This window comes from Ailuropoda melanoleuca, chromosome 8, assembly GCF_002007445.2.
Source record: "Ailuropoda melanoleuca isolate Jingjing chromosome 8, ASM200744v2, whole genome shotgun sequence".
Taxonomy (NCBI): domain Eukaryota; kingdom Metazoa; phylum Chordata; class Mammalia; order Carnivora; family Ursidae; genus Ailuropoda; species Ailuropoda melanoleuca.
In genome coordinates this window covers 128,826,868-128,845,690 of record NC_048225.1, presented here as the reverse complement: position 1 = coordinate 128,845,690, position 18,823 = coordinate 128,826,868, and the positions used below count along the sequence as shown (strand labels likewise).

At 41.1% G+C, this 18,823-nt stretch overlaps 1 protein-coding gene across 17 annotated transcripts in view; it reads left to right on the top strand.

Moving 5' to 3' along the window:
- Positions 1–48: 48 nt before the first annotated feature.
- Positions 49–18,823, top strand: part of UBAP2L (ubiquitin associated protein 2 like) — a 39,135-nt gene continuing 20,360 nt past the window's right edge. For 2 of the 17 annotated variants that reach the window (XM_034667545.1, XM_034667543.1), the window contains exons 1-12: positions 208–1,606; positions 3,899–4,028; positions 4,720–4,797; positions 5,373–5,483; positions 9,125–9,326; positions 9,688–9,783; positions 10,218–10,263; positions 10,773–10,885; positions 12,455–12,514; positions 14,418–14,470; positions 16,083–16,168; positions 17,894–18,065. In XM_034667545.1, coding sequence (XP_034523436.1) covers positions 3,939–4,028; positions 4,720–4,797; positions 5,373–5,483; positions 9,125–9,326; positions 9,688–9,783; positions 10,218–10,263; positions 10,773–10,885; positions 12,455–12,514; positions 14,418–14,470; positions 16,083–16,168; positions 17,894–18,065 — 1,107 coding nt within the window. In that variant the 5' untranslated portion in view covers positions 208–1,606; positions 3,899–3,938. Of the gene's footprint in view, positions 73–207; positions 1,607–3,898; positions 4,029–4,719; positions 4,798–5,372; positions 5,484–9,124; positions 9,327–9,687; positions 9,784–10,217; positions 10,264–10,772; positions 10,886–12,454; positions 12,515–14,417; positions 14,471–16,082; positions 16,169–17,893; positions 18,066–18,823 lie in introns of those variants that run through there. The other 15 variants (XM_034667548.1, XM_034667547.1, XM_034667550.1 and 12 more) reach the window with 12 other exon arrangements.

Here is an 18,823-nt window from a genome sequence, read left to right as displayed (position 1 = left end):
GGGCCATGCGGCTAGAGCCTGAGCGGGGAGAGCGAGGGAGCGCGAGCGAGCGCGGCCTGGGCCCCGCCTGAGGTAGGGCCCGCTCTGCCCTGGCCGCTGCCGGTGAAGACGACGAGGGGGCCTCCTCCCTTCCCAGCCCGCTGCGGGCCTCCTCGGATCCGGATCCGGCCTGGTTTGGGGGTGGGGGGGGAGGGCGGCGGGGTGGAGCTGCCCCAAACTCCCCCATGTGGCCCTCAGTTTGGAGTGCGGAGGATTAATTTGTTCCGGGTGGGAGGTGAGGAGGCGATTGGCCCCGGGAGCTCCCGAGGTGGCGCGGAGCGGGCCGAGCCTCCCATCCTCCACGCGTGGGCTTGCGTCCCCTCTCCTTTTCTAGCCTCTTTGTCAGCTCCTCTGGTTGCCCTTCCTTCTGTCTCAGCGCCCCAGCTTTGGGAATGTATTCGTGGCTGCTGCCGTTGGCTTGCTGTTGTCCATGCTGTAGTTTTGGGTACCCCAAACAGTTGTGATGTTATTTGGGAAGCTGGACGGGGAGACCCCCGTAGGGTGTCTCACGCCTAAGGGACGTCACTAGAGCCCTGGGGTGTTTGTTCACTCTTCTCGCAATAGGACAGGAATTCCGAATTTCTTCAGACCCTTCACTTTGTGGACAATCCCTAAATTGCTTTGCAAACTGATGTCACAAACAGGAGACTGCTCCTCCGCCGTTCTTGAAATGTAGCCACCTCTGGTGTAGGATGTTGTGGAAGGAAAAACACCACAGTAACAGGCCTTTTTTGTTGTCATTGTTACACCGTTTTCGCCTTTGAGTGTCTCTGAGTATTAGATGGAGAAATGCTTTTTGTGTGTCCTTTCCATCCACCTTTCACTGCCCATATCTTGCTTGGGGGTTGTATGATGTGCCTTGCTGGGAGGCGATGGGGGTCAGTGACAAGCAGCCTTACTGGAGAACGAAAACGTGTTGGTTATGTATGGGTTGATAAAACTGCCTTGAGATCCTACACCATTGTCCTTAAGAGTAGACTATGCCAGTGATTATTTCCGTCGTGAACAGCAAGTATTGCTGGCCCGGAACTAATGATGAAAGACCTAAAAATGTACTGTTTTGTTTCTGATTTTTGAAGCCCCTCTTTGCTAAATGTGTCCTAATTGGCGAGTACTCTTTTTAAAATTAGGCTCGAGTGTATGGAGAAGGGGAAGCTGGGGTCATTTCCACAAAGCATCTGGAGGAATTAGTTCTGTTGCAGGTAGCAAGCCTTACTCACCCCCAGTCCAGCTTCGGAGTGTTTGAATTGTTTCTCAATTTAGATTGTAAGCTCCCTGAGGGCAGCAACCAAGTCATACTGCTTTTGTATTTCCTAAAGTACTGGTCACATAGTAGATACTCAATAAATACTTGTTATTTATTTTTTTCCGTAAAATTTCTCTGGCTATTTTTTCAAGTAGCTGGTTTTCGAAAGATGGTCAAGGGCACTCCTGTGTTGAAACCAGTATTTGTTCCTGCACTGTTCTCTTGGTCTCCCAACACTTCTCATGTGTTTCCTGTAAATATTTTTATTTTCTAAGGAAAAGTACTTAACAAGATTCCTCCCCTCCACTGTGATAACTCTAGGTATGTGTCTCAGCTTGCTACTAAAAGGCTGCTAATTTTGTGCCCTCCGGTGATCCATCCCAGATCACTTGCTTTTGACCTGTCGCTCAGTGTTCTTACTACCTAGGTGGTAAAATTTTCTTAGTCACACATTTCAAAGCACTTGTAAGAAAGAGGTGGAAGTTAACAGGGTTGATCAGGAGTGTTGTTATTTTTTTTTTCTCAGTAATTATGTGGCTTTCAAGATGACTTTTTAATATATTTACACTGACCGGTACAGTATATGCAGTCATCCATATTGCTAGTCACGTAATTCGTATCTGTAGTATTACTTATGCTTGTAAGTTGAAATGATGTGTGAAGAAGAAAGTCAATATTTGTAAGTTACAGGAGCATTCGTTTGCATGAGAAATTTCATTTTAGAGCCAATTATTAAGTGTAATAGTTTTCATCTAGTTTTAATTTTTCTCTTTGATTTGAATCCGGGGGTACTGCTTAAAGAACACTTGTTTTTTGTGAGTGATGAAACTTGGCTATAATGCCAGTCTAGGAAAATGGACTACTGTGTAGCAAATAATCCTGTACTAGCTAGAAATATTTACAGGCCTTTGTGTGCACGTGTGTAGGGAGAAGAGGTAGTGGTTAAGGAATTAGCTCTGAAATTTCTTTAAAAATTTTGCTGATAGAGAATATAAAACTTCTGATTCTTAAGGACTGTGTCAAAAAACAAAGCCCTATGCAGCCTATTGATCCAACTTGGTGAAGAATTTATACGCAGGAAGTTAGCTTTGTGACCTGAAAAACCAGTGAAATTCACTTCCCTAATAATCATCCTATATTTCTTTAGAAGCCCAACCTACCTTTCCCTCAAATTCAGCAGTGTCTTTTGGGCAGCCTAGCATTACCCCTTATAAAGTTTCATTAATGAAAAACATTATGTGTAGAGCAGAAATATAAACTTATCCTCTTTAAGAGGGAATAAAAAATGCCGAGTAACATCCTACTTTGAGTGCTCCATCATATGGTGAATATTTTCTTTGTTTACTAAATGCAGCAGCTGAGGTTGTGATATAAAGCAAAATAATGAAGGGAACTTAAGTTCAGGAGAATCCTAGCTTGCTAGAACAGTTAATAACAAAATCCATTCTGGTTTTGGGAAGGCCCAGTGTGTTTTCTGTCTCTTTAAAGACCCAAGAAAGTCCCGTTGCTGGCAATAATGTCTCAAGTTTAAAATGATAATCCTAGGGGCACCTGGGTGGCTCAGTTGGTTAAGCGTCTGCCTTTGGCTTGGGTCATGATCTCATGGTCCTGGGATCAAGCCCCGCATCCATCTCCCTGCTCAGCAGAGAGCCTGCTTCTCCCTCTCCCTCTGCCTGCTGCTCCCTTTGCTTGTGTTCTCTCTCTCTCTGTCAAATAAATAAAATCTTTTAAAAAAAATCTAACTGTTCTTTTAAAAAAAAATTTAAAAAGATAATCCTAGAAGCCCTTTCTCTCAAATAAAACTTTGTGCTAGATGCTTTTGGTTTGGGACACATTTGGGATTTTCTGTATATTAAGGTGAGTGGTGAAGAGTATTTGCATTTCTGGTGCCTGGGAACTGTGGACTAGGAGGTCAACAGAAGAAGCTGCAAAAATAGTGTGTTGGAATTATCCAGGGAACTGAGATTCTAGCAAAGTCACTGGGGCTAATACTTGCTTTGTTGAAGGTTATAGAAGCTCCCACTGCTTGGGGAGAGATACAACTTGAGGGAGAAAGGCTAGACTTGAGCTTGTCCTTTCCCAAGTGATGGAGGTCTCATGCAACTTAGATAAACTGGTTGTAAGGGAGGTAGGTGTGTTTTCATAGGTAGACTGAATACAGTATTTTAAGTTGTTTTTATTTGTTTGGAATATAGACCAATCCCATTCCTGGAAGGCTTTTGTTTCCAGGTTTTGTTGATTATCTTTCCTTCTGTCAAAGGAACTTTAGATATTTCTGTGTAGAAGGCTTTTGATTATTAACATTGTTTTGCTTGCTATCAAGATAGCAAAACTTCACAAAGCCTGTCTATAGGGGATTAGTAACCAGACTGTGCCCATAACTTAAAAAAAAAAACTCTTAACACATGCTTTATACATTTCTTGTTCAGAAATGGATTAACAGTCATTGTTCCTTAAAGAATTAAGCCAAATATGTCTTAAAAACATGAATTTTCTGGTTTGTTGCTTTTAAAGAAATGAAAGTGTTTGGTGAAGATGCTGATGAAAGAGAGGTTGAAAACATATTTTGCCCGTGTTTAATATCTAAATTGTTGTTTGTTTTTAATCTTTCAGTATTCTACCTTGTAAATACTGTTATTTGTATATACTGTAAATGATGACATCGGTGGGCACTAACCGAGCCCGGGGAAACTGGGAACAACCTCAAAACCAAAACCAGACACAGCACAAGCAGCGGCCACAGGTAAAGAACCCAAGGGATATGGATTTATTGGTAGCATTGCTGGTTGATAACTGGTTTCCATCCAGTGCAGCATCATTCTGTGCTTTGGATTCTTGGTTTGGGTTTTTTATTCTTGTTTTCTAGTCCTTGGCTCTTCTTACTTAGGGCCTGATGACTGTTAATGATATGCTATGATGCAGCGTGCTTCCTTTTTGTTTAATACTGCATTATGAGACTTGTAAAGAATGGGTCCTGTGCTTTGTATCTCTAAGGTAGCATTTCCCTCAGACTAAATCTTATGTTGTTCTCAGCCCTAGAGATAAGGGGGTGGCAGTGGTCCTTGCAGAAGCAGGAACAGAGTTTACACAATACTTGGCAAATAAATGTGAAGTATTTAAGGCACGAATGTTTCAAAGAGGTGCTGTAATCCCAAAACGGGAGCTTCTTTAACTGTGAACGTTGGTGGAAAAGCTCCCTGGTTTTTTAGGGATCGTTGAGTGGAATACTAATAGATTCAGTGTTTTTTTGTTTTTGTCATTTTGCAAATTTGGGCTTCTTAATTGATGTTAGCATTTTACTACTTGGTCATTTGTTACAAGGAGAAGGAAGTTGGGCTGGGAGGTGGGGTGGATTATTGACTATGTAGGTCCCTCTTACTTCTATAAACTGTTTTCTCTTGATCATGCTTTCTTGAACTTGTCTTAATTCCTAGGCCACTGCAGAACAAATTCGACTTGCACAGATGATTTCAGACCATAATGATGCTGACTTTGAGGAAAAGGTGAAACAAGTGAGTGTATTGCTAATTTGCTATAAGCAAGAAAGACATCAGGATTAAAACGTAGTTAAATGTCGTAGATGGCTACCAGGGTACTTTGTGCTGTAGGTATTGAAAGAATTATGACCTGAAATATAATAGGTTCAGCCAGTAAGTAAATGCTTTTGTTGTCTGATTTACCGTCCCTCTTTGGACATCTACCTTGTTCGAAAAGGTTTTATCTTAATTTTAACTTAATAATCGGATGACTTTGTTGATGCCATTTTTATAGCAACTTTGAGCAGTTGTGCCATCTAGGAAATGTAGAAATTGATGGTATGCTGAAGCCTGTGTGCTTCTGTGTTTGATTTTCTATTAGATACTTCATTGTTTGATTGTTTTATAAATACTTTTGACCCCATCCCTAATCAGAGGTGATAATATTTTGCTTATTGAACTAGAATACCGAAATTCTGCATTTTTTGCTTTTTTAGCCTAGGGTTTTTTCAGACTCAGCTAGTGTCTTCTCCCTTTCCTCTTGCTCACCTGGTTTCGTTTTGTGAGGAGTGCAAGCTTGTTCATGATGGTTGCTGATCTTTTTCTTTCAGTTGATTGATATCACAGGCAAGAACCAGGATGAATGTGTCATTGCTTTGCATGACTGCAATGGAGATGTCAACAGAGCCATCAATGTCCTACTGGAAGGAAACCCAGATACGGTAGAGTGTTAATAGAGCATTTTAGAAAGTGGGTTCCTGGCTGAGAAGCTCAGGATATTCTAAAAATAGCAAGTGGAGTAACCAACTTGAAGGAGAATATCTTATTCTCCAAATGGAGCAGAGAACTGTCCTGGAGATCGTTTGCTGCGGGTTGCAAATACTTAAAATTTATATACAATAAGTAGGAGAAAACATAAAATCTGTCTCTATTAATTTGCTTAGAATAAATTATTCATTCCAGGCTAGCAGCTTTCCCAGACTGGGTTAGTCTGAATTAGAGATGCTATATATTAACCTTAGTTACTAATCATAGAACATTCTGCTCACCTGTTTTATTGCTGTTGAACAAAGACACACAAACTAGTGGATTCTGATTTCAAGACATTCCCATCAGTGTCACCTTTTACAATAGTTTTCATTGCTTGAACTTATTTTCTGTTGAGGTAGCAGAGAGAGTGTTAACAGCCTTTTGACTGTCCCTGGAGATGATAGGGGATATCTTAGAGGACCTCTTGCCCTAGAATTTCACCTCTTCTCTTTTCCACTTAATGAGATCCTTATATTTTTGTGCTTGTCCTGTCACTGTCCCAAATTGTTAAGTCCCTCACGAACAGGGATTCTGCCTTACTAACCTTTGGGATGTTCCTGTGGTGCGTAGCAGAGAACTTTATTGTTTTAATGAGTAGTGTATCATTTTAAAGTAATTTTCCTTTACTTGGTCTTACACTGGGGATCTTTGGTTGGGATAGATAACCAGAGTTCATCCTTAGAGAGATCAGCTTACTGGTGTTACAGTGTCATGTTAGCTAAATGTTGGAAGTTTGTCAGTTTCTTTGAGACAATAGGAAATAATAGTGGAAGACTTTTTTTTAGTCATTGAATTTAAATTAGTGGATTTTTCTCTTCAAAAATGTGGTCTTCAGGGAGCTTGGCGGGTTCAGTTAGGGGAGCATGCAACTCGATTTCAGGGTCGTGAGTTCAAGCCCCATGTTGGGTGTAAAGTTTACTTAAAACGTGGTCTTAGATTTTACATTATTGATTTTATTTGAAAATTATCGTCTCGATAATCAGATAATAGTGCCTTTGGCTCACTTTGACTTTACTCTAGAATAATTTGTCTGCAAGATTTTTGGGTTGGGGGAAGAGGTGGGACTATTCATGCCTTTTAAAAGTCTGGATTCCTTTCTCCCTCCCTCCCTTGTTCCTTCCCTCCTTTCTTTAAGTGACATTTTGTTTCACCTTCAGCGTCTTCTGCCTAATGCTACAAATCTAACCTTCCACAGTATCAGAGAGGAAAATAAATTGGAGAATGTAGGCTTATGCCACAAGTATACCAGCTGCTAGTGAAATCAGTGGGAAGTGGGGCGCCTGGGTGGCACAGTCGTTAAGCGTCTGCCTTTGGCTCAGGGCGTGATCCCAGCGTTCTGGGATCGAGCCCCACATCAGGATTTTCCGCTGGGAGCCTGCTTCCTCTCCCACTCCCCCTACTTGTGTTCCCTCTCTCACTGGCTGTCTCTGTCAAATAAATAAATAAAATCTTAAAAAAAAAAAAAATCAGTGGGAAGTAATATCAAGTGCCAGGGGATGTTGGATGTATTTGGGTGGATGAGGTCACATCAGAAAACTGGCAGTGCCTTTGGGAAGATCATAGTAATTCCTTTTCCTTGTAGAACCCAGGTAGTGCCAGCAGCTGATACATAACATAGAGAAGGGAAAAGGTGACAGGGTTCTGAAACTTGCCAGGTTTTGAGACAGACTAGCTGAAAACTCTGAAAGCTAACTGTTTTGAGTCTAATTTCCAGCATTCCTAATGCAGATTTAGTTATAAGAGGGGTACTATAACTTATGAATTGACGCTACTGTGAGCATAAAATGACCCACCAGCTGTAGTGTGGAATGAGCTTGGACTGGAAGAATAGGCAACGAGGAGCTGCCAAGTCCTGGGTGGATACTTAATCTTTTTAAAAATTGTTAGTGGATTATTGTAGATTCTTTAGAATTGTAGTTATGATTTTGCTATAATTTTAAGCAGAGTTTTTAACTTAAAACATTTTTTAAAATTATAGTAAAATATATTTAAAATTTATCATCTTAACTGTTTTTAGGTGTACAATTCAATCGTGTTAAGTATACTTACAATGTTGTGCAACCATTAGCATTATGCATTTCTAGGACTCTTTCATTTCTCGAACAAATACTATATCTCTTAAACAGTACCTCCTTTCCCCATCTTTCCAGCTCCTGGTAACCTCTTCTGTTTTCTATCTCTATGAATTTGCCTATTCTAGGTACCTCATGTAAGTGGAATCATACAGTACTTGTTTTTTTATGTCTTCTTACTTGGCGTAGTGTTTTCAGAGTTTTATCCATATCGTGGCCATGTGTCAGAATTTCACTCCTTTTTAAGGCTGAACAATATTCCATTATATGTATATGGCGCGTTTTGTTTATTCATCCATTGATGGGCACTTGGAATTATTTGGAAGTAAGTTATAGTCACCATAAATAAAATACAGCACATTTCCCTTAAAGAAGGATGTTCTATATGACCATAATATTATCAGCCCTGGAAAAATTAATAGTCATTTCATATTATACTTGGTCCGTATTTTTGAAAGTTATTAGATATTGGATAGCTGTTGCTGAGCACTGGGTCGTTGTTTGAGTAGAATGGTAACTAGGGTAGTAAAGATCTGGTAGTCTTGGTGTTTGGAAATTTTTATTTGTACATATTTTCTGCAAAATATGTGTGAATCAAGGGGTGTGTTTTTAAAACTTCAAATTTATAAAACTCATTTCCTGAGAAATGAGGTTTTTGCAAGACGGTTTAGCTTACTTTCCTTACCACAAATTTTCCATCCTGCAGTCTGAAATGAATCATAGATTATTCTGCTTTGAGGAAAGTTTAATTGGACTGTATCGGTTTAGGAAGTATAGGGAGAGCACAGTGTGTAAAACCTGGAATGGAAGGCTTCCTTTAGTCCACATGTCTCAGGGCCAGGGCTGTGCCTTTTTGACTGCTACTTGGTCTTTTAGCAAAGGAAATTGGTGTGTGTGTCCTGGAGTGTGGTGGGGAGGTGGGGGGGGGGTGAGGAGTAGTTGTAGTTGTTTTCCTCCTAAATTCTGGGTTGCTTGATTAGAGAATGTGTCCAGGAGTCAATGCTGTTCAGCTGCTCATTCATTCTGAATTCAAAGTTAACCTTTAGAAACTTTTAGTTCTTTTCTGCTTTGACGTGAATAAGACTATAAAAAGTTGAGAGTCACTGAATCCAAAGGGAATTAATTTTTCAGCCCAGGAAACACCCTTGAAAGATAGGGACCAGTAACTGGTCCTTTGACTAATCTGCCAAGTGACTACACTGGATCCAGATCTTGGCAATCCTTTTGGAAGTGATCCCTGCACTCCATTAGCTATAAGCACCTCCCCTACAAAAAAAAAAGGACTTAAGTTTTGCAGTGGTAGGTATAGAATTTGTATGGGGATTCTTTCTGTACCCTTCATGTAAACAGACATAAATTAGTGGAAGTATCTTAGACTTGGATGATGAGAGAAGAATGGTTAACAGTTTTCCCAGCTTTTATCTGTGGTTTCCTGATAGCAATCCATATTGATTAGACGTGGATGCTCTGCCCTTCTTTAGCATTCGTGGGAGATGGTCGGGAAGAAGAAGGGAGTCTCAGGACAGAAGGATGGTGGCCAAACGGAATCCAACGAGGAAGGCAAAGAAAATCGAGACCGTGACAGAGACTATAGTCGGCGACGTGGTGGGCCACCAAGACGAGGGAGAGGTGCCAGCCGTGGACGAGAGTGTATGCATGGGGCTTTAACAAAACCAGCTGTGGGTCAGTAATGTCTGGACTTCAGGGATGTCAGGACCCTGCTAGGCTGGACCTAGTAACTGTAATACCATCCTTTTGATTTTTCTTGCCACTGTTTATTCTGAGACCTTGGTATCTCTTACATGTAGCATTTTCTAGCTACAGCTGCCAGTTTGGCATGAAATTACCCTGCAGTCATTTGTAAAGTTGTCTGACTTACAGATCTCTGTTGTGGTTCATCACCTTTCCCCTAGTGACCATCACATCCCATCCTTCCAGCTCATTTTCTCTTCCTTGTTTTTGTCTCCCCACTTCCATCTATACATGCCATTTACATATTTACGCAAATTCCATGACTGTACTCTGGCTGTATTTTTAATTTCAGTTCGGGGTCAGGAAAATGGATTAGATGGTACCAAGAGTGGTGGGCCTTCTGGAAGAGGCACAGAAAGAGGCAGAAGAGGACGTGGCCGAGGCAGAGGTGATCAATTTCTGGGGGGGCAGGGATGAATATTGGGGGCAGGGTACTCTTATTAGTTCTGTAGGGGTCTACTTTATTTGAAAACAAGCAAATTCACATAACACCTCATTATCTTAATTGTTGAGATGTCATGCAAATTTTAGAGATTGCTGAGTAGGGCAGTGGGAAAGAAGGTAGGTGTCATTTTCTTTAGTCTTTATTGTTGATGTTAATGTATTTGCTTAAGAACCCAGCAGTTTGGTCAGCAAAGGAACAATCTCTCAGTAGTAATGATTGTCCTATTGTGGTATATTAACTATACTACGGGGTGAGAGAAAGAACATCTAACAATATCAACCACTTAACTATTCCAGAGTTGCCTCGGTTAGCAAGCTAGTTTTATATCAATTTCTAAAATATTTCTCTTTTCCTCCCTTTTTCTCTTTTTTGTTTAGGTGGCTCTGGTAGACGAGGAGGAAGGTTTTCTGCTCAAGGAATGGGGTAAGTTTATTGATTTGATACCAAAGTCTTTAAGTTTTTTTTCCTTTAAGCATCACTATAATATTCTAGAGTGGCTGATATCCTGAAGATAATAGGCAGCCTCAACTGAACTGTGATCAGAAAGATTTCTAGACTGTTTAATCACATAGGTATGTAGACGTCGGGCTTAGAGATAAATGTTCACCACCTGGGTCATTATTTCTATCTCATAGCTTTAATTGAGTGCATATACCTGCTGTTTTCCAAAATTTCACTTGGATTTTTTTTACGATTCTTGATATCCTAATCCAGATTAGAGTGTAGATATAAATTGAGATTATACTAAGAATTTTAGGTAGGCTGGTAAGTGAGGAAAGTAGACACATACAGGATTATAGAATGGGGCTGTGGTTGAACTGTAGTTGGGAAAAGTCAAGATTCTTGTGGCCCTCCTCTCCAAGTTAATTTTTGCTGGTGCTGCTTAGAGGTCAGAGACTCAAAATTTTAAGCTTTTTTTCCCCCACCCCCAGAACCTTTAACCCAGCTGATTATGCAGAGCCGGCCAATACTGATGATAACTATGGCAATAATAGCGGCAATACGTGGAACAACACTGGCCACTTCGAACCAGATGATGGGACGAGTGAGTGACTGTTCGTTGTTTCTTGTCTCTAAAAACCTAAGGAAATAATTATTTTGCGGTTATAGTCATATTAAAAAGTGGAGGAATAGTTTTTGGGTGCAGAGATGTTGGAGATAGGGATGGCCACTGAAATACTGTATATATTCTCTTTCCTGACTGTGTGCCTGTGGGCACTTCATAATGCTGTTTCACCTGGTCGTCTGTGCTGTTCTGTGAGATTGACCCTGGTTGCCATCTCCAGATGACAAGCAGACTGAAAGGGCGGTTGTGAAATTTGCTAGTATTTGAACTCAGAATTGATGGACTCTCAAAGCCCACGCTCTTTCTGTTATGCTGTGTGGCTGCCTTAGGTCCAGGTGTGTTTCCTAGGGCCTAGTTGTGCTTTCTGAAAAGGTATCCATAATTAATAGAGCCGCTAGTTGTAGAGGTGAACAAGGCCCAGAATCAAAGCCCACAGACAGCTTAATTGTTTTCTGGCACTGGGTAAGAATATCTTTTTTTCCCTTCATTTATGGAAAATCTCTATCTGGGGGAAAAAGGAAATTGTATCTTTCCAGCCCTATTTATTGGATAGTTTTCTGAGCATGGAAGAATATTAGGGGATTTGAATAAGATTTTTTGTTGTCATTAGCTGACTTTGGTATCTGTGTCTGGATAGGGTGTATATATTTAAGGATATTTTAGGCTTGTGGGATATACCAAGAGGTGTTTCGGAGTAAAAGATACTTTTACCTTTTTAAATAAGAACAGCCTCTAGGCTCCAGAGTCTTTTATTCTTATGAGATCACTAACTTCCTTATGGCTGAGCCAGCACGTGGAGAGCTTGAGACCTTCCTGTAAAGGGGGGAATGATTTAATAGTAGAGCATGAATTAGGCTCTTTGACTCCTTATCCATTTACTTTCCTTGCCCCTTTTCAAAGATCATTGATCTTGGGGCGCCTGGGGGGCTCAGTTGTTGAACGTCTGCCTTCGACTCAGGGTGTGATCCCGGCGATGTGGGATCGAGCCCCACATCAGGCTCTTCCGCTATGAGCCTGCTTCTTCCTCTCCCACTCCCCCTGCTTGTGTTCCCTCTCTCACTGGCTGTCTCTGTCTCTGTCAAATAAATAAATAAAATCTTGAAAAAAAAAAAAAAATCAGGCATGGAGTCCCAGTCCTAGATTGCAAGCCTTAGTTGTTTTCAGCAAGGATCTGGTTTGGAAGGGTGAGGTCTGTGTTTATTTCTTCGGAGTAGAGAATAACAGATTTGGGAGGTTAGAATCAGAAATCTGAACTGTGGCTGAATGAAAAACTGTGATGCTGCTGTCATCTTGTTAGTGTGAAAGAGTTGGGTGTAGCTTCATTTATTTCCATTAGTTTCACAGCATGAACTGACTTTTGTGCATGATCTCTTTTTGTGTTCTCATGATAGCAAACTTCAAATTCCCTTTTTTATTTAAAAAGAAATTCAAACCTACCCTTAAAATATCCACAGGTACAGTGGGAATTGTGTTTTGGGGGCAAATGTTCTCATTCATAAGCAAAATTTCACCGGTTGTTCTTTTCTTTTCTTTTCTTTTTTGTTTCAGGACTTGATTTCATTGGGGTTGAGGGGTCAAATTATCCCCGAAAATTTGAGACTGCTCCTGGTATGATACATCCAGGCGCCTAACTGCCCCGGATATTTTTATAGATTTTTATGAATTTGAATTATCTGTGGATATGTCATTTTTCTGTCGTCCTGCTTTTTTCCTTTTCTGCCTTTCTCTCTCATACTCTGTGCCTGTTTTTCCTTCTTAAAATTTTTTGTCCATTAATGAAGATTTAACATTTACATTGACTGCTGTCTGCTGACAGAATGGAAACACTTACCTGTCATTCAGAGCCTTTCCACTCTTTCTTTTCTTTCGTGCCACCTCAGTACAGCCGCCTTGGCCATGACTGCACGTCCTGAATGGGATCAAGTAGGCATTTCCAGTCTTCCTTTCCATCCCAGGTGCAGTCGCAAGCGCAAGAAAACATTCCTGCCCTGAGAGAGCCTATCAATAGGAGATAACTAATCAGGTCACTTCCAACTCCAGGATTCTGTATATGGACAGATTTTGGGTTCCATTTATCCAGGGCAGGATGGAAGTCAATGCAGAGGAAGAGTAGTGTCGTCAGAGAGAGAAAAGAATGTGCTTTGTGACTTGTTGAACTGAGATTGGACTTTAGTTTGATTTGGAGAACATTGCCATTATTAAGTGCTTTGGAATTTCCCTGGTCCAGTTACAACGCCCTGGGAGAGGTATTATAATGAACATCTTTTTCTCTAGGAAATAGGGTTCTTTCATTATTAAAAGTTTAGAAGAATTTCATTTTATTTTTTAAGATTTTATTTTGAAGTAATCTCCACATCCAGTGTGGGGCTCGAACGCACAGCCCCAACATCAGGAGTCACGTGCTCTACTGACTAAGTCAGCCAGGCACCCCTAGAAGAATTTGAGATGGGTTTTGTAGGTTTAGGATATTTCTCTTTAGTGGCAGTGAAATATCTGAGTGCTAGACTTTTGTTCTTTTAAGGTTTCTCCATTTGGAAAGAAGGCTTTAAGAGGTAATATGTACTGTTGTTCTAGAGAAGGAAATAAGGAGTGTTCTTGTCCTTTTCTGTAGGCGGGTGGTTATTTCTTACTGTAGTCCTTGTTGAAGGGAAGAATCCTGGCTCTCATAGAACAGTTTCCTTTCCTGAGGATCTGTGTATACATGAAGCAAAACAAGGGGAATGTGGAAGGTGGTTTGACTGCTGATGGACCTTTCCTATAGAAACTGTCCTGACCTCATTATTACCACCCTGAGGAGAGTGTACACTTGCAGTGTCTGCGCAGTGCCCTGGGCAGGTTAAAGGTCACATTCTGTAGGTTTAGGGTTAGGATAATAACTGACAGACACATTGGATTTCTCACTTTGGGCCAGTGTCTTTTGAAAAGAGCAAGACCCATGAGGGTTTCTTACGGTTAGACCAATAAGATCTATAAACTGACTGCTACTGAGTATACGTTTTAAATTGAGTTGCAGTAGCAGATAGTTGTCCGTTCCCTTAGTTCGGAAGCTGGTCCGTCTCCTGTTCTTTGTGTTCCTCAGCACTGCTGTTCTCTCCAGACTGCCCACAGTATTGTCTCATATCAGATGAGTAGGTGTAGTTAGTGTTCTGGTTTAAATTGGCTGCTGTCATTTCACTTGAATTGACCACTAAGTCGGGGGGCTGAAGGGTTTAAGAGTTTGCCTGGAGCATCGGGTCTGTTGTCCCCTGGCCCCCGCACCCCTGTTGTCTTTGCTGTTAAAAGTGTATAACAAAACCTGAAAGTGGGTGTGAAATCATAATCTTATTAAAACCCTGGTGTTCTGAGGTATCACTTTGTAAGTAGTGTTTTTCTCTTGGAGTCTAGGAATCCCTTCTGATTACTAAAATCTGGTTACACTTTTGGCTGCCAAAATGTTAACACGTTAGTGTTTTTTGCACATGCTTTGTACTGTCACTTAAAATCATTTCACTGTATTATTCCTTATTGCCAGGTGCATGGAGGACTGCAACAGAGGAGTGGGGAACTGAAGATTGGAATGAAGATGTAGGTATTCCCAGGTCATTCCTCACTAGTGTCTTCTATCCCTAAGTGGTGTTTAGGGATAGAAAATGGGTATGTTTCTACCCCTCAAAATTCACCCTTAAGATTCTGACCCAAAACTTTTACATCCAAAATAGTGTTCTGAGCCAGAACATTTCACATATGTTATATGAAGGAGACTGGGCATGAACAGGACTCTGTGGAACCAGACTATGGAAAGGGCAAGTGCACCTGTGTAAGTCCAATATCTGATTGTCGGATTTATCCCAGGAAGAGATGGTGGTTGGGTAGGGCACCAGAAATGGAGTCAGGCAGGTAGTGCGTTGAGTGACAGCCGCTGGTTTCACACGACTCTACTCAAGCTAGTTCCGTTATTTGGTTCACATTCAGGCATTGGTGTATGGTCCTGGGATTAGCTTAGGAGGTGGGTACAAAGTGAAAGATACTGTTCCACATCCTCAAGTTTACGGTCTGCCTGGTTCTGGAACCCTTTTATTTACTTGAAGCCCAACTTTGTAATTGAGATGAATATATAGGACTGGCTGTCTTCCAGCTTGACTCAGCTTGGAACCCTCGTACATGGATGGCACAGAGGTGGCGTGTAAACAAGTTCTGTGAATCACTGGAGTGGTACCTGAGTAAAAGAATTTTGCTGATTCTGGGTCACAGTCAAACTTTTGTTGTGAATTCTACTTTTCAGTGATCATGGATTAAGTCCTGTTTTAACGTTTTTCAATCTACTTTCCTATACTTGTATATATTCAGGCAAGACAGCTCATATGGCGAGAGGGCGATAGGTCAAACTGTTTTGGTTTACCAGACCTGAGTTTTTAAAATTTCAGTTGCATCAGCATCAGAGGGTGATTCTTTGCTGTTGTGACTGAACTAGACTGCCTTGTGAATACTTTCTAATATTTGGCTTACCTGTTTAAGCAACTTTCAGAGAATGGTGTATTTGGGGGAGAGGATTCCCTCTTTTTAGAGAAGAGATTTTAATCAAAAAGTGGAAATAAAACCAAATCAAGTTTTGAATAGTAGGATAAGTTATTCCCTACAGTTGCTTACCTAATTTTCGGGTCTTACACTGCAAAGACTAGGTGTAATAAAGTCACCATTAAGGCAAAAATTGCATATTGTTGAAATTATCCCTAAAAAGATCTTAATTCACCAGTGCTTGGGTCCTTACTGCTCAGAAGCTAGGATTTAATTTCTTTTATTTCTGTCTTTGTCTCGGCTGTAACCTTTCTTTCTTTGAGAGGGGCAGTGGAAGATAAAGTTTGGTTTGGGTCAAGATGGGAATTGGGAACTCTGATGGGAAGGTATAAAAAGGTTTCTTTTTCTGCGTGAGCACGTGTATTCAGCTTCTAAGTTCAGTGTGCATATCATGGAACTCCACTATATTTTACCGGGTTTTTTTATTTTACCCTCTTGACGAAATCACTGAGCCTGTCTAGAAGGGGCATGGAGGTCAGTCCACGTAGGGTTCCTCTGGGTAGGTGGTTCTCTCATCTGAGGGGTTCTCCCTTTTCCTTGGTGTTAAATTCCCCTTACCTATGCCAGGTTTCTGACTGTAGCCCACCTAACAACAGGAGTGACTAATCCCTCTGTTTTCCAGCTTTCTGAGACCAAGATCTTCACTGCCTCTAATGTGTCTTCAGTACCTCTGCCTGCGGAGAATGTGACAATCACTGCTGGTCAGAGGCAAGTGTGTGGTAAAGTTCCATGTCTTCTCCCAGAGGGTTCTGGAGAGAGAGCTGTAAGGAGGAGTAACACTGGGCCTTCATAAGCCCCCATGGTGTCGGTAGTTATGGTAATCAAAGCGTACTAGGTTCCTCTTTAGTTGATCAGTAGGTTTATAGGAGTTGATCTACTGAATGGAAGTCCATATATTACAACTTTAAAAATGATTCTCTCCAAAATAGCTTCTTTAGTTACATAGGTCCACCTGAGTTAAAATTTAGCACAATATAGCTTATCTGGTAATAAGGTAAAGTTAAATATGGAAATGTTTTCATTTATTTGAGTTGCAGAACTGTTCAGTAGTTTCTTTTCTTGCTTTATAATTAAGATCTTTGTCCACTGTCCACAGAGCCTACTCAATGAAGTGATCAATTTTTACCACAGGATCTGGCTAATGAACTTTTTCGAACTTGAACCCTCGGTATTTGGGTCAGTAGAGGGAGAAACACTTACCAGGAATATTTTTATCCTCGGAAATCCTCTTGGATTATTTCTAGACCTGAGTATGATAGCTGTTGACTCAAAGTCCAGAATTCCAGTAGAAATAGGATGTTAGGGACATCACACCAGAGGTGATGTATATTGTTTTTCTGACACCAGTTCTTCAATTCTTTGATACCCAACTAGGTGTTCAGTAATTCAGTTCAATTCTGACACTATCCAGAGTTAGTACAGACCCTAGTTGATGCCTTTATCCCATAAGACTGCCCTTGCTTCAGAGGTCAGCTGCAAATGGGTGCCCAGGCTATCCACACACCTCTGCCTGGCTGACTACAAATTTGGGGATTCTCACAGCCTCCTTCTCAGGTTCAGTAATCAGCTACCATGACTCACAGAACTCAGGGAAGAGTTTCCTTGCCTTGCCATCACTGGTTTGTTAACAACCAGTACTCAAGAACAACAGCCCAATGGAAGAGTTGCATACAGCAGGATGTGGGGTGGGGCACAAAGCCTCCCAGTTTCATTACCTAAATAGGCCTGATTGATTAAACCATTGGCTGTTAAAGCCAGTTCGCAGCTTCCTTCCAAACCTAAGAGTAGGTAGAGTGTGCTATCGCTGAAAGTTTTAACCCTTTAATCCCCTTCCTGGTGTTTCTGGTGGCAGCCCCCTTCCTAAAGCTATGTGGGGGGTTGTCCCACCCTGAGTATCCTCATTATCGTAAACTTTGGTTCAGAGAGGCTCACTATGGGAAGCCTGGGTGGCTTAGTCTAGGTTAAGCATCTGCCGTTGGTCCATGTCATGATCTCTGCGTCCTGGGATTAAGCCCTGCTTTGGGCTCCCTGCTCCGCTGGGAGCCTGCTTCTTCCTCTCCCACTCCCTGCTTGTGTTCCCTCTCTCGTTGGCTGTCTATCTACCTGTCAAATAAATAAAATCTTTTAAAAAAAAAATTGTAAATTTTGGCTCAAATATCAAGCTGCTGTATTAAAACTAATATTTGCTATTCCCTTTAATTGATTTCACTAAATTGAAATATTTAATATTATTATGGATGACAATGCCATTGGAACACAGTTTAGATCCTGCAGTGGCTCTTAAATGTGAATTGTTCTGGTAAATTAAGCATTTCAGGTCTTTGTGTTATTGATGAGTGACTTCGTTTTGATCCAACCATAATCTGAGTTGGGATTTGGGGAATGCTAGAATGTTCTGTCATTATTTATCAAGATGTTGCTTCTCTCCACTAGAATTGACCTTGCTGTTTTGTTGGGGAAGACTCCATCTTCCGTGGAGAATGATTCATCTAATCTGGATCCATCTCAGGCTCCTTCTCTTGCCCAGCCTCTGGTATTCAGTAATTCGAAGCAGAGTGCCATAACACAGCCTACTTCTGGAAACACGTTTTCTCATCACAGTATGGTAAGTAGGACACATGGTGTCTTCTAACCACATTTTCCTGCCAACCCCAGCACATACATGCAGTACTGCCTTCTGGTGACGGAGATGTGGGGCAGGGTAAAGCATCCCCTTTTGTCCTCTAAGGAACGTTGGGTGTAGAGACGTAGAATTGGGTGGTAGGGGTGCCGCCAGAGGAGGACTTAGTTTTGGACACACTGAATCTTGTAAAAATGAGCGTGCCTCACTTGCTGAATACTCACTGTGCTGGATGTTATTTGCTCTTAAAGAGGAAAAAAAAGGACTTCAAATTTTAATTCTTTTTTAATCCTAATTAAACTTCGATGGGAGGCTGTAGCACTTCCCTATTTTTTGATGGAACAATTGCCATATAAATTTGTTTAAACCAGACATTTCTGGACTGGGCTTCCAAAAACTTGAAGTTTTCGTGAATGTTTCTACTTACTGTTACTCCCTTTCTCTGTAAGCATGGATAAGAGTACTTGCTTTACCTGCCATTGAGCTGTAGAAAGATGAAATCAGGTCATGGATAAGGGCTACACAAATGTTGGAGCAACAGTGGTGCTGTTTGTTAATACCTAGATTACTTATGGCCATGTGACTTATTGATTCAGTTAAAAAACTCAAGGTCATTAACTACAGCAGTGGAATCGTTTAAGCTAAACAAAGATGATGAACCAATTTTTTTCTTTTTCTTTTTTTTTTTTTGAGTTGTCACACAAAGGAAACTATTTGCAGCAAATAAGGAGATCACGGGGGGG